The sequence below is a fragment of the Dipodomys ordii genome, unplaced genomic scaffold (genome assembly GCF_000151885.1).
Source record: "Dipodomys ordii isolate 6190 unplaced genomic scaffold, Dord_2.0 Scaffold108, whole genome shotgun sequence".
Lineage (NCBI taxonomy): Eukaryota > Metazoa > Chordata > Mammalia > Rodentia > Heteromyidae > Dipodomys > Dipodomys ordii.
Genome location: NW_012267324.1, coordinates 2,169,947 through 2,184,836, shown reverse-complemented (window position 1 = coordinate 2,184,836; position 14,890 = coordinate 2,169,947). Strand labels below are relative to the sequence as shown.

The window sequence follows — 14,890 nt, the reverse complement described above, 5'->3', positions numbered from 1 at the left end:
CCCCCCCCTCAGGCTCCCGCGTCTCAGGCCCTCGTGTCTCGCTGGTCTCCACAGCTCTCCCGACCCCCCTGGGCGAGGCGCACAGCCCGGACACCTCACCCGTGGGCTGGGACTGCAGCTCCGATGCCTCTTTTGTCACCGCAGTGGAGGACCCAGACCAAGACAGAACCGCCCGTGGGGTCGGGTCACTGACCCAGACCTCGCAGGGGGCACTGGGTGTGCCTCCTCCTCGGGGGGACACAGACTCTGCAGGTCGCCCACTGTGGTCAGCCGGACAGGAGACAGAGCTGGGTGCCCATCTCCAGGCTCTGACCCTCACCTCCCCAGAGGACGCAGCTGGCCAGCCTCCCCTCTGCTCTCCAGCCCTGCCTGATGGGAGCCCAGTGCACAGCCCCCCTCAAGGACCACTGCCTGCCTCCCCCCACTTCCAGACATCCTTTGATAATGATGTGGCAGCCCTGTGGCTGACAGAAGATGAGGAGGGGGCCTCTGGGGCCGGGGACTCTGTCCTTTCTTTCCAGTCTCAGCCTGTCTCTGCCATGTCAGACCTGGAGCTGCTGCGGGCACTCCGAGCCCTGGGCACCAGTCCTGGCCCCATCACACCCTTCACCCGGCCACACTATCTCCGCCGTCTGGAAGAAGCCTACGCTGCTTCTGGTTCGTTCCTTTTGGGCATCCTGGGAACTCCCAGGATCCCCAGACACACACATGTATACACACACACATACATGCACACGCCCTCCAGGATTCCCAGATACACACACACACACTTGCACGCACACGCACACACGCCCTCTAGCCCTCAGTCCGCCTTTCTTGTGCATCACAGTTGACTGTCTCCCTCCCAGGCCCAGAATTTTCAGGACACAGCCCAGAGCTGGCTGAGGCCCTACGAACAGGCTGTGTCCCAGACTCCCAGGCAGATGAAGACTGCCTTGCCCAGCAATTTGGACGGCCTAATCCCACAAAGAGGTGGCGGGAGGGGACTGCGAAGTCCAGCTTCATATATCTGCTGCTGGACCCCAGGTATTGGGAGCAAGGGGTGATAAAGACCTGGAAGTAAGAGGTAGAAAATTTGGAGCTTGGGGTGTGCCTAAGGTCCTGAAATTCACCTCTAGTACCACAGGAAAAAAAATTGAGGCTTATTTGCTCTGTGCCCTTAGGTAAAAGGGTGGCCCTCTCTAAAGATCAGCTTCTTCTTGTTGTGGGGGGGGATCAGTTGTGGGTCTTGAACTCAGGGCCTGGGCGCTGTCCCTCAGCTCTTCAGGTCAAGGCAAACGCTCTACCACTTGAGGCACAGCTCCACTTCCAGTTTTCTGGTGGTTAATTGGAGATAAGAGCCTCAGGGACTTTCCTGCCGGGACTGGCTTTGAACCACGACCCTGAGGTCTCAGCCTCCTGAGTAGCTAGGATGACAGGCGGGAGCCACCGACACCTAGCGTCTGCTTCTTTATAAAAAGCACTGGACCCAGCTCAAAAGGCTGAGTATTCTTGGGGAGAACCTCCATTCTGTGGTTACAAAATAGGGTCATGGAGCCAGGCGCCCGTGGCTCACACCTGTCATCCTAGCTACTCAGGAGGCTGAGATCTGAGGACCAAAGTTCAAAGCCAGACAGGGCAGAAAAGTCTGTGAGACTCTTATCTCCAGAAAATCATAAGTGGTGCTGTGGCTCAAGTGGTAAAGTGTTCACCTTGAGCTGAAGAGCTGAGGGACAGTGTGATGGCGTGTGTGGATTTGGGTTGCTGACTTAGGGGACCCGTCACTTTCTGCTCTCTGACTTGCCCCTTTGTTCCCGAGGGAAACACAAGACCTGCCAGCTCGAGCCTTCTCACTGACCCCGGCTGAGCGCCTTCAGACTTTTGTCCGAGCCATTTTCTACGTGGGCAAGGGGACACGCACCCGGCCAGATGTTCACCTCCGGGAGGCCCTTGGGTATCGAGGGCAGCCAAGAAAACAAGTGAGAAGAAGGATGAGGGTCTGGCTCAGGCAGCCAGGCTTGGGCAGGCTTTGGGGAACCAACCTGTGACCCTGACCCTGCCCCGGCCCCTAGGCCTGCCCCAAGGTGAGGCAGATCCTGGACATCTGGGACAGTGGCCGCGGTGTCGTCTCCCTGCACTGCTTCCAGCACGTGGTGGCTGTGGAGGCGTACACGAGAGAGGCGTGTCTCCTGGATGCCCTAGGTGGGTGCCTGGCCTGTGGGGCGAAGGTCACAGGAAGAGCATTTCATGTGCCCTTCCCTCACCCCCTCCCCTGTCAGGGCTGTGAGTTGCTCATCTACACAGTCAGTAAAGCAGTCGCTGAGCACCGCAATGTGCCTGTGCCTCCACGTAAGCTGCTCCCTGTTTGTCTTCACTTAAAGGCATCCACAGTATGTTTCCTGTCACATTTTTTTGCTGGTAGAGACCCCCAGGTGACCCCTGTGACCCCCCTCCCCCTGTCTCCAGGAATCCAGAGGCTGACCAACCAGAAACAAGGGCACTACTATGGAGTGGTGGCGAGCTGGCCACCTTCTCGGCGCCGGCGCCTGGGGGTTCACCTGCTGCATCGTGCCCTCCTGGTCTTCCTTGCTGAAGGGGAGCGAGAGCTGCGGCCTCTGGACATCCAGGCCTATGGCTAACCCTACACCCTTGGCAGCCCAGAGGAGAGTGGGCGTGCAGACGTCTGGGGCCAAAGACATCCCACCCCACCACACACAGGCCAACGCGTGGCCCTGAGTTCCCCGTCGTGGGAGGAACTGGAAGGAGCACTCACTGCTTGTCTTCCTGGATGGCCTGCTGTCACCTCCCAGGCACAGGCGGAGGTCACTCTGGTCCTGTTTGGGACTGAGCCAGTATGGGCTGTGTGTGGGCCCTAGCAGGGGTCCTTCAGGGGACTCAATAAAGACATGATGGTGATCAGCTGGTGATGCAGGTGGAAGGGGAGCTGGTGGGCTCTGGAGGAGCTGAGTGGGTAGGACAGTGTGAAATGCAGTGACCAGGCCCTACCACCGGCCCTGACCCTCACCCTCCAGTGAGTACAGCACAGCAGACCTGACCTTCTGAACAGGTATCACAGCATCATGAAGACTGCAAAAGGAGGCCAAGCATAGAGTGCATTTGCTGCAACCAAATGCTGGTTAAAATGCAGAGCTGAATGGAAGTACAGCTAAGGCCTGCCCTGGTGGCTCATGCCTGTTATCCTAGCTACTCCGGAGACTCACCCTTCATAGCTACTCAGTCTGAGATATGGACTCGTGTCCAGTCAACCAGCAGGGAGCTAAAAGTAGCAGCAAGGTTCAAGTGATACAGCACCAGATGAGTGAAAAAGACAAGGGACAGCAAGAGGCCCTGAGTTCAAGCGCTAGCACCTGGACACACCCACCAAGGACGGTTGTGACGTGATGGGGGTGTGGCTCCTGTGGCATGGATACTGAAACTTGTACTTGTTCCTGAAAGGGTTAGTGGTTGACAGGGTTGATTCTCCACACCCCAAGATCCTGCCAGGACCAAAGGGAATGGCAGATGAAATCTTTCCATTCCAAACATTAGATGCGTGCTTCACACCTCTACATGTCCTGTCCATCTCAGCCCAGGCATCAGGCCGGAATTTCCAGAGGTCCCTGCAGAGAACATGCACAAGACAGGCCAGCAATGAAGCAAAAAAACATCAAAATCAATGTTCCTTGGCCCAAGACTGATAGAAACATTGCATTCCTGGGTGGCCTAAGTAGATCTTTATAAAGCAACTTCAACCACACTCAGGGGCACCTTCCTGAGCCTTCATGGTCCCATCTAACTTAGCTGTACTTCTTCCAAAACAACATCTTGCCATTTGCAGAGGAAGGACTCACTATAAGCTAGATAGAGATGTCTAGACGTAGCTTAGGGGTGAACCCTGGCACTGCCCAGTATTCCAATATCTCACATTCTCTCACTAATAGTTGCACTTAAAACTAGCAATAAAAGCACCATTGGAAACAGCTCTTCCAGGAGTAAGATGCCCAGTGGAAATCTTGCTGTGTGGTGCATTCCCCATCGAGGTTTGGACACCATGGTACTCCCACATACAAAGCACCCAGTGGTGTTGGTGATTCACTCATCTTCATCTTCAGTCAAGTGGTGCCAGGGCCAGTGTCTCATGCCTGTCATCCTAGCTACTCAGGAGGCTGAGATCTGAGGCTCACAGTTCAAAGCCAGCCCGGGCAGGAAAGTCCATGAGACTTTTTTTTGGGGGGGAGGGGGCCGGTAGTGGGCCTGAACTCTGGGCCTGGATGCTGTCTCTCAGCTCTTCAGCTCAAGGCTAGTGCTCTACCACCTGAGCCACAGCACCACTTCGGCTTTTTCCTTTTTGCTTATGTGGTGCTGAGGAATTGAACCCAGGGCCTCAAGCATGCAAGGCAAGCACTCTACCACTGAACCACCTTCCCAGCCCTCCGTAAGAGTCATCTCCAATAAACCACCAGAAAACCAGAAGTGGCGCTGTAGCTCAAGGGGTAGAGCGCTAGCCTTAAGCTGAAGAGCTGAGGGACAGTGCTCAGGCCCAGAGTTTAAGCCCCACGTGGAGCTGTGACTCAAATGATCAAGTGCTAGTCTTGGGCACAAAGAGGCTCAGGGATAGGGCCCTGGCCCTGGCCCTGAGTTCCAGGATTAGACATCTCCATTGTTGATATATTGAAAGTTTACTGATTCTTACATCTTGCTGAAAAACATGGAAAACCAAGTGGATTTGTAAGACTGGGGAAGAGTAAAAAAGACTGGGGAGGGTGGGCAGAGAGATGGCATGGGCTCTGGGAGGGGTGGAGGAGGGCTGCAGGAGCAGGGATAGAGAGTGAAACTCCAGGAACCAGAAGGGAGAAGAAACAGGGAGATACAAGTAGAGAGCATGAAGAGGGGGAAGGAGCTGGGCAAGTTGCTTGTTTTGTTTGGGGACTTGGGTGAGCCTGCCTCACACGGTCTTCCTCCTTCCTCCTCACCCTCTTCAGATCTCAGGGAACCAGAGGTGGGCTGTGCCCAGGTAGCATGTGGAGAGAATGGTGGTCTGGTGATCAGGATGCAGGTAGCATGTGGAGAGAATGGTGGTCTGGTGATCAGGATGCAGGTAGCATGTGGAGAGAATGGTGGTCTGGTGATCAGGGTGCAGGTAGCATGTGGAGAGAATGGTGGTCTGGTGATCAGGATGCAGGTAGCATGTGGAGAGAATGGTGGTCTGGTGATCAGGGTGCAGGTAGCATGTGGAGAGAATGGTGGTCTGGTGATCAGGGTGCAGGTAGCATGTAGAGAGAGTGGTGGTCTGGTGATCAGGATGCAGGTAGCATGTGGAGAGTGGTGGTCTGGTGATCAGGATGCAGGTAGCATGTGGAGAGTGGTGGTCTGGTGATCAGGATGCAGGTAGCATGTGGAGAGAATGGTGGTCTGGTGATCGGATGCAGGTAGCATGTGGAGAGAATGGTGGTCTGGTGATCAGGGGTGCAGGTAGCATGTGGAGAGAGTGGTGGTCTGGTGATCAGGGTGCAGGTAGCATGTGGAGAGTGGTAGTCTGGTGATCAGGGTGCAGGTAGCATGTGGAGAGAATGGTGGTCTGGTGATCAGGGTGCAGGTAGCATGTAGAGAGAGTGGTGGTCTGGTGATCAGGATGCAGGTAGCATGTGGAGAGTGGTGGTCTGGTGATCAGGATGCAGGTAGCATGTGGAGAGTGGTGGTCTGGTGATCAGGGGTGCAGGTAGCATGTGGAGAGAGTGGTGGTCTGGTGATCAGGATGCAGGTAGCATGTGGAGAGTGGTAGTCTGGTGATCAGGGGTGCAGACTCTGGACTGGGCCTGGGCTGGCTGCCGGTCTTGCTGAGCCTCCAGGGCCTGGTGTGTGCAACAGGACAAAGCTCCTCATCTCTGGTGCATCCCCTGGGCTAGGGCCCGGAAGCTCACCCTGGACACAGGAACCCTGCCCAGGCCAGGCCAGCTGAGGGGAGGGAGCAGACAGCCCAGGCTGCAGAAGGGAAGAGAACGCTGGAAGGGGGGGGGGGTGTGAAGACCCTTTCCTGAGGTCACCCAGCACAGGCCTGGAGGCTCCGATTGTCACTTCTTTTTATTGAGTTACAACTTGAGATGTGCAGGTTCGGTGGTGCCAGACCCTTCCCCAGGGCCCCCCAGGATAACAACAGTTCCCAGCGCCAAGGAATTGGGGGCGGGTGGGGTCGCAGGCAATGGGAGGAGACCCCAAGGGTGACACCAAAGACAGCGTGGGGTGGGCCGGCCTCGGCCGTGGCGAGGGGGTGCGGAGGGTTCTGTACAAGGCTGTCCTTCCCAGAGGTCTTGGCTGACCCCAGCTCCCAGAGGCCCCACCCTGCCGGGCTGGGGGCGTGGCCTGCTGGCTCCGCCTACCTGCGGGTTTGCCCCTGGCGTGGCCACACCCATTGGGGTGTGGTCGGATCTATGGGCCTGTCCCCAGCCACTGAGGGGAATGTCTGCCTGGGGCGTGTCCCTGCCTGGCCCCGCCCACCCGGGTGCCGGGCTGCCCTGCCCCGCGCTGCGGCTGCAGACCCGGCTCGGCCCGTCCGCCGGGCCAGGCTCTGCTCACCGAGATGCCCCGCTGGCCCCGGGCTACTTCTCCTGGGCGGGCTCGGGCGGCGGCTCGGCCAGCGCCCTGGGCGAGGGCTCGGGCTCCCACAGCAGGAACTCGTGCAGCAGCGTGTTGACCGTGTCCGGGCACTCCAGCATCACCATGTGGCTGCCTTCGTCGATCAGCTTCAGGAAGGCCAGGAGCAGGATCTGCGCAGGCGCAGGCAGGGCTCAGGGCGGCACCTGGGGCCTCCCGGGTCTGCCCACCCACCGGCAGCTGAGGCCGCCCCCAGGAGAGGGAGGGGGAAGGGGGAGGAGGAAGGGAGGGGAGGAGGAGAGAGAGGGGGAAGGGAAGGGGAGGGGAGGAGGAGGTAGGGAGAAGAGAGAGGAAGAGGAGGGAGGGGGAGGAGGGAGGAGGAGGAGGACGATGGGAGGAGGAGGAGGGAGGGGAGGAAGGGAAGAGGAGGGGGGAGGCCCCACACCGTGCAGAAGCCCATAGGTACACCTGTACTCTGCCTTTGCCCACAGGAGGATTTCTCAGACTCAGCCTGTCTCAACTTCTGGGTGGGATCTGTCCTGTGCACTGCAGGAGGGTTCACAGCACCCTGGCCTTGGCCTATTAGATGTCAGTAGCTAAAGTAATCAACCCCCCCCCAAAAAAAAAAAAAACATTGCCACATGTCCCAGAGAGCAAAGTCACCCACTGATGGGAAGCTCAGACTGACAGACAAGCTTGTCATGCTGAGGACACAGAAACTTGGGGATGGGTCGCTGAGGTGGGGCATCCTGGGCGCTGTGAGGTGCTGAGCAGCACCTCTGGCCTCCACCCACCGAAGAGACACCAGGAAATGTCTCCTGGCTAGCAGAACCACTTACAGCAGACATCCGGGACGCTGAGAATCCCTGAAGCTCTTGTGTCCCGCCTCTCTCAGAGCTAGAGGTGTTACTTAGTCCTTTCTATAAATGCTCAGCTGTGAAATCTGCTCCCCTGAGCTGGGACAGTGTACAGCTATTCACATCTGACCAGGGAAGCACCGCTTTCTTGATTGTACCTTTGACTCTGGATCTTACGCTTCCCAAGATGACAGAGTTCAAACTAGAGCCATACGGATGGACCTAGCCCACCCAGAAACAGTCTAGAGATCAACCCCAGCCATAAACCACAGCACTTCCGGGCCACCCCCCACGCTGAAGCCCTCTGGGTACAGGAACCACACATATCTGGAGGCCAAGCCCTAGGGCCTGAGAGCGAGGCCCGGTGCCTCCTCCTACCTCAGCCATGCGCTGGTCTTCCTCCACGGGCACGAACTTGTCATGCATGCCATGGACAAGCAGGACGGGGACTGTGAGCTCAGCATGGTAGACTTCGTCACCCTCAGGCCAGTACTGGCCACTCATCATGGCCCGCAGGACAAAGGATGACACGTTGAATGCATTTCCCTCTTTCAGTAGCTGCTTCTCTTTGGCCCCTTGGCGGGCAAAACCAGCCCTGGCGATGGAAAGATACTGCTGAAGCCGCTTATGCCAGACAGGCCAAGATGTCCCCTTACACTACCACCAGCCGCAGTGCCACCAACCACAGCACCCCCCCCACACACACACACCGACACGCACAGAGCTCGGGAGACTGCTCAGTCCTGAACTCGGTCCTTGGACGGCAGTGGAGTACTCACTTGAGGAAGCTCCAAGCCAGGCAGGGTGATAGGCAGTGCAGCACGCAGCTGGGCATGTTGAAGATGGAGCAGATGCTGGGCTCCAGGGCCGTGGGGCCCCCGCCATTGATCATGATCACTTTGTGTACCAGATCTGGGTACTCATGAGCCAGGAATGTGCAGAAAGAGACGCTGCCCAGGGACACAAGGTCAGGGGAGGTGGTCAGACACCACAGGTGATGCTGGACCAATGCCTTTCCCTCCCCTCCAACAGGCCCTTGGAGCTAAAAACTCCTCCCTCTAGGTCGCAAGCATCTGATGGGCTGAGGGTGGGGTGTCTTCTGACTACCCACAACTGTGGTCTTACAGGTTGGGTTTCATTGTGAGACAGGGTCTTCCTTTATTTTGTATGGGTACTAGGGCTTGAATTCAGGGCCTTAAGCTCCTGTCTGGGTTTTTCCTAACTAGCCCTTCACCATTTGACCCACACCTCCAGTCAGGGTTTGCTGGTGAATTAGAGGTAAGAGACCTTTTGACTTTTCTGTCAGGCTGGCTTCAAGTCTTGGCCCTCAGATCTCAATCCCCTGAGTAACAGGACCACAGGCCAGAGCCATCAACACCTGGCTGACACAAGATCTGCCTACGTGGCCTCAGCCTTCCAGAACTGGGGTGAAAGTCAAGCACCATCCAGCCAGCTCCCAGCCCAGACACCTAATGTTACCATATGTTGGGTGGCCCAACACACTCCCTACCCCATCTCCCACAAAGGGTAAGAATTTTTTTATTATCAAAGGTTTGGCGAACAACTTGGTTAGACAAACACGCTGGGGCTGAGATGGTACTCAGTGGTGAAGCCATTGCCCAGCAAATGCAAAGACCTGAGTTCTGTGCCCAGCAGAATGGCAGAGGGAAGGGAAGGAGGGCAGGGAGTGAGGGGAGGGGTGGGGGATAGCTGACCCTTATGGTAAAGGCAGACACATGCAAAACCCAGCTAACATGATTGTGTCTCGGACTTGCTGTGAGCCCTCATACAGTTGCTGAACCTCTGAACTTGTCTCCTCATCCAGGATGTGTAACTGTACTCACCTCAAGGTCTTTAACGCTCCCTGGGCCATACTCACAAAAAAAAAAAGAAAAAAGAAAAGAAAGGAAAAAAAAGGGAGACCAGGCACAGATGGCTCATGCCTAGCTATTCAGGGAGAGGAGGCTGAGATCTGGGGATTGAAGTTCTGAGCCAGCTGGACAGAAAAGTTTGTGACATTCTTTTTTTTCTTTTTGGTTGGTTGTGGGGCTTGAACTCTGGGCTAGGGTGCTGTTCTGCGCTCTTCAGCTCCAGGCGAGTGCTCTACCACTTGAACCACAGCACCACTTCCAGTTTTCTAGTGGTTTATTGGAGATGAGTCTCACAGACTTTCCTGCCTGGGCTGGCTTTGAACCAAGATCCTCAGATCTCAGCCTCCTGAGTAGCTAGGATGACAGGCGGGAGCCACCAGCACCTGGCGTCTGTGACATTCTTTTTTTTTTTTTTTTTGGGTCCGGTCATAAGGCCTGAACTCTGGGCCTGGGCGCTGTCCCTCAGTTCTTCAGCTCAAGGCTAGCGCTCTACCACTTGAGCCACAGCACCACTTCCGGCTTTTTTCTTTTTGCTTATGTGGTGCTGAGGAATCGAACCCAGGGCCTCATGCATGCAAGGCAAGTGCTCTACCGCTGAGCCACCTTCCCAGCCCGATCTGTGACATTCTTATCTCTAATGAACCATCAAAAAGCCAGAAGAGGAGCTGTGGCTCAAGTAGTAGCATGACAGCCTTGAGTGCAAACACTCAGGGAAAGACTCTGAGCTCAAGCCCTAGTACCCACGCCAAAAGGAAGTGAGTGAATGCTGCAGTGAATTCTCTACAGAACAGAATGGTGGGTGACAGTAAGTCACAACTATGCAGCTGTGTGTGCACATAAGTACATACTTTGGTTTTTAAAGAGACAAAGCTTTTACTGTACTGCTCAGGCTGGCCAAGAATCTATCCCACACTGGCCATCTGAGAAACTGGGACTACAAGAAGAACTGCAAGGGGTGAAATGTTTATGACCCCAACTTAATCAGGACCCACTATACACATGCATCAAACTATCACCCTGCACCCCAAAATACGTTGAAGGGTATAGTGACAGTCTGGGCCACACAGCAAAAAATAATTATAAATAATATTACTAACTGGGGTAACTGGGGCAGTAGTCACTATTGCAGGATTCCTTGTCTGCTTGTAGATTTCAATGGGAAAAGTAATTATTATTTATTTTATTTATTTTATTTTTTTGGCTAGGTTGTAGCTTGGGTAGCAGAGCCTTTCTAGTAAGCACATAGCCTTGGAACTAGCAGAAAGAAAAAGAAAGAGAACCCTTTTCAGGGCTGGACACACGGTACTCTGCCGCTGAATCACGGCAGGCCACCGGCCCAATGAGAGTTTTCAAGAATGTCACCAGCAGTCAGTCTCAGCCCCCTCCCACTGCGGTCCCGGGCCCGGCTCTTACCCGTAGGAATGCCCGATGAGCACGTTCCGCTTCTTGGCATAGCGCTTGAAGATCGCGCGCATGTCCTCGGCCAGGGCGTAGAAAGTGTAGGCCGCGGCCACCTGGGGCGCAGAGCTGGCTCCGTGGCCAGCCAGGTCAGGTGCCACCACCTCGTAGCCCAGGCGCACAAAAAAGTCCAGCTGTTCCTTCCAGATGGCCAGGGAGCCACCAACACCATGAATGAAGAACAGCACCACGTCGGCTTGTGTGCCCTTGCAGCTGGTGATGCGCTTCTCGCAGTCAATGTGGATGGTTCTCTTGGGGCGCCTCGCCCGCCGCCGCCGCCCGCCGCTGCCCGCGCTGCCAGGGTTGGAGCGGCCGTCGCTGCCGGCCGGGTCGGCCAGCTCTACCTCCAGGGCAGCCGGCGGCTCCCCAGAGCCATTCTGCCCGTGAAGGAGGTCAGCCCTGGGTGCCCGGCCCAGGTTCTCCACAACCAGCCGCCCGTTGCGGTACACGGTGATGCGGCGCTGGCAGCGGACCAAGCCAGATCTGTCCCCATGGGCCCCCTCCAAGGCTGCTGGTGGTGGTGTGGGGGCCTGCGCGGGCCCAGCATGCTTCACCCGCAGCACACGACCAGGCTTGACCTCCACAAAGGTATAGCCATCGCTGGACTCCACGCTGTCCAGCGGCCCCACGGCATTGGGGGGCGCACCCAGCAGGCAGCAGAAGAAACCATCGGTCACCCCCGTCAGCATGTTGTGTCCTGTGAGCAGGGGCAGAGACCAGCTCGAGGGAGTGGACATGTTAGTTCTCCACCTGCAGCACCCGCTCCCTCAACCTGGGTCCAATTAAGGGGATGTTCCTTCCAGGCCACAGGCAGCCAGCCGAGGCACTGGGGACTGTCTATCTGGGCAGTACCTGCTGGTGGTGGGCACCCTTCATGGCCTGGGCTGGCTGCACAGGTGATCACAGGGAGTATGTGAAGATGGCGTGAGGCAGGGAGGCTTCAGTGCCAGATGTGGCCGGGCCCTGGAGACAGCTACACGGCAGGGCTGGGCCTCCTAACCCCTTCCTCCACACACACACAGCCCAGGGCCTTTTAACGGGAACAAGTAAGCCCCTGTCAGCCCCTGCTCCCGGCATCTGTCACCCTGACTAATGAGGCTGAGGCTCTGGAAAGAGGGCTGAGGACAGGGCTGCAGAAGGCCTAACCCACCTGCCCGGCCGGCGTCCCTCACCCCGTCCCTCACCCAAGGGCCTAATGAGGCCCAGAACCTCCCTGAGGAGGCTACCTTCTGCACCACCACCCCTTAGCGGCCTAGGTTATGAGAGGCTGGGGGTGGGATGGAGGCAGGCCTCGCCTGTCCTCGGGGGGGCATCCATTCCCTGACCTCCCCCATCGTGTCCATAGCAACCCCAGGCGGTTACATAACTCAGGGGGGATAGGTAGCACACCCCCATTGTCTCAGACCTGGGGATTATGCCCATCTCATTCTCCCTCCCGCCATGGTGGTGCCCGCTAAAGACCCGGCTGCTGCAGGGGCCCGAGGGCACCGGGAAGGAGGCCCGGCGGGCCGGGGAGGAGGCCGGCTGCGGGGGAGGCGGCCGGGCCCCACCTGGTGTCTCCCCCGTACCCGGGCCGACCCCGGCCTCCGAACGCCTGAGATCCCACAATGAGGATGGGCACTGGGGCTCCGTGGCTTCCTAGGAGTCCGACGCGGGCTTTGTGGACTGACCCGGCCTGAGGCTGGGGCCCGGGAGCCCCGACGTTCCGGTTCCCCGGCCCGCTCCCGCTCACCTACCTCATGGAGGGGCCCGGGCCCGGGGCAGGGCGCAGGGGACCCGCGCGGAGAGGCGTCGGCCGGCGGGCACCGCTTACATGGTGGCGGGGGTCGGACGGGGCGAGCGCTGACACCGAGCCGTCAGCGCGGCGCCATCCCGCAGCGTCGGAACCAGCAGCCCTTTAAATCCCTCCAGAGGGGCGGGGCCGCTGCCTGACAGACGGACATTTTAGCCTATCACAGCTGAGAACTGGCTTGCCCTAGATAGTTGTCCAACCAGAATCCGAGCCCGGGGACGAGGGCGGGCTCTGTGGGCCCCAGCCCCGCCCCCTCGAAGGCTTAGGGAGATGGGGGTGGGGACCGGGCCTGGGCCTGCGCCAAGGCCTCGCAGCCCGCGGAGGCCGCGGCCCTGACCGCCCTGACCCCCTTCCCACAGTAAAAACACAGGCACCCAGACCTTTGCGAGTTCAGGTAGGAAAACTGAAGCTCACCGCGATGAGGCAAGGTGAGGACTTGAGCCCAAAGCTGCGGAGTCCAGGGGATTGTTATTCAAATAGAAAGTCCTGGAAATGGGGTGCTACGGAACCGCCATTCACAAGCAGACTCCCTCCACCCTCCAGGGAGAGCAGGGAGCCAGCTCTGCCCCGACCTCGGCCAAACCTCTTCCCCAAGCCGCGGGCACGGCCCTGGGAGTCGCCGCACCGTCCCGCTCAGGGCACGCGTGGGGTCGCCGCACTGTCCCGCTCAGGGCACGCGTGGGGTCGCCGCACTGTCCCGCTCAGGGCACGCGTGGGGTCGCCGCACTGTCCCGCTCAGGAGTCGCCGCACCGTCCCGCTCAGGAGTCGCCGCACCGTCCCGCTCAGGAGTCGCCGCACTGTCCCGCTCAGGGCACGCGCGGGGTCGCCGCACTGTCCCGCTCAGGGCACGCGCGGGGTCGCCGCACTGTCCCGCTCTGGGCACGCGCGGGGTCGCTGTGTTGGTGGCTGACTGCTCAGTGGGCATCAGCGGACGAGAGAATAGCTCCTTGCTGCCTGCCTATTCTCATTGCCTGACCTTTGCTGCTAAAGCTGGATTCCATCCAAGCAGCCACCATTTGCTGAATCTGTAGCCTCCTGGGGCACCGAGTGGGCCAGAGGGTGGTGGGTTGTACTCAGGGTGCTCCACACATTCGGCGAATGTTCCCAGGGCTCCTAGGCCAGCCCCACACTAAGATGTGACAGGGGCGCCCAGCTTCCAGCCTGGTCTTTCCCCCCATCTGGAACTGCCCCACTCCAAGCTGTCTGGAAGTCTGAAGGGAGGCCCACCCTGCGGTCAGCCCAGGGAGGGGCAGGGTTGGGAGGAGGTTCTAAAGGACGGAAGGAGACTGGGTGGTGAGGAGAGGGTGGCTGACATTTAGAACACTTAGAGAGTTCCGCATGCTTGCAGAGGAACTCTGAAAAACTCCTCCAGGGCTCGACTGGGAGACAAAATAGCCCAGAGCAAGCTGCATCTGTAAGTTTTACAGACTTACAACTGAACACCTGTAATCCTGGCCGCTCAGGAGACTGGGCTCTGGCCTGGGCAGGAAAGCCCATGAGACAAAGGGACACTGAAAGCCGTTAGTGGCGGTGTGGCGCGGTGATGGGGGACAGCACCCAGGCCTTGATTTCCAGCCCCAGCAAAGGAAGAAGAAAAAAGAAGGAAAAGAAAGGAGGAGGACGAGGAGGGGAGGGGGAGGAGCGAGGGAGAGGAAAGGAGGGGAGGGGGAAGAGAGGGGGGAGAGAGGGGGAGGAGGAAGGAAGAAAAGAGGGGGAAAGGACTTGGACTCCCTCAAGGACACCCCACCAGCTCCAACCTCCGGCCTCCTGGTGGCCGGCCAAGGGGAGGAGACTTGGCCGTGTCCGCAGCCCGGCCGCCCGGCAGCTGCGAGCCACCTGCCCGGCTGCGGCTGGCTGGCGAGAAGCCACTTCCGGTGACTGCCGCCAGCCGCGCCGCCGCCACCCTGAGCCTCCCACGGCGGTCGACCGAAGGGACTACAACTCCCAGCTGCCGCGGGACACGTCGCTGCCCACGCACGCGCAGGCTGCGGCGAATAGGCGCCACTCACCCGCCGCCCCCTGCTGGTCGTCAGGAGAACTGCAGTCCATGGAGGGCACTACGCGCGAGCTGTGACGGAGGGAATGGGCAGCTGTGGAACTTCAGCTCCCAGATTGCCCGGCGGCAATCTGGGAAGGTGAAACTACATCTCCCAGAAGGCTTTGTCCCGGAACTGTGCCGGCCTCGGGCCCTGAGGGGCCCGCGTGACCCGCCGTTTGACATGGCTCTCTGGAGTGGATCCATTCTGGCCTCCTTCCGTAGGTCTGCGGCGCTGCTGGGGGGCAGGTAAGGCCCACGCGGAAGGCCGGGCCAGGCTGGGGGCCGGGGAGCCGGGGCGCGGAG

The 14,890-nt window shown here is 58.6% G+C and overlaps 3 protein-coding genes across 3 annotated transcripts in view; 2 read left to right on the top strand and 1 right to left on the bottom strand.

Moving 5' to 3' along the window:
• Window positions 1-12: 12 nt before the first annotated feature.
• On the top strand, window positions 13-2,895 carry Ankle1 (ankyrin repeat and LEM domain containing 1; the record flags this gene model as incomplete). Its single annotated transcript, XM_013028347.1, has 5 exons — window positions 13-657; window positions 849-1,026; window positions 1,799-1,958; window positions 2,052-2,181; window positions 2,446-2,895. Coding segments are annotated over 5 exons (1,286 nt in total), but the record flags the coding sequence as incomplete, so codon positions are not given.
• Window positions 2,896-6,063: 3,168 nt separating this feature from the next.
• On the bottom strand, window positions 6,064-12,675 carry Abhd8 (abhydrolase domain containing 8). Its single transcript, XM_013028376.1, has 5 exons — window positions 12,493-12,675; window positions 10,712-11,453; window positions 8,207-8,377; window positions 7,806-8,022; window positions 6,064-6,743 (listed from the first exon to the last, which is right to left on the bottom strand). Exons 2-5 carry the CDS (start codon window positions 11,443-11,445, stop codon window positions 6,576-6,578), a joined length of 1,290 nt encoding a protein of 429 aa, XP_012883830.1. The 5' UTR covers window positions 11,446-11,453; window positions 12,493-12,675; the 3' UTR covers window positions 6,064-6,575.
• Window positions 12,676-14,611: 1,936 nt separating this feature from the next.
• Window positions 14,612-14,890, top strand: part of Mrpl34 (mitochondrial ribosomal protein L34) — a 966-nt gene continuing 687 nt past the window's right edge. The window contains exon 1 of the mRNA XM_013028389.1: window positions 14,612-14,833. Within this exon, the coding sequence (XP_012883843.1) occupies window positions 14,769-14,833 (65 nt within the window). The 5' untranslated portion in view covers window positions 14,612-14,768. The remainder of the gene's footprint in view (window positions 14,834-14,890) is intronic.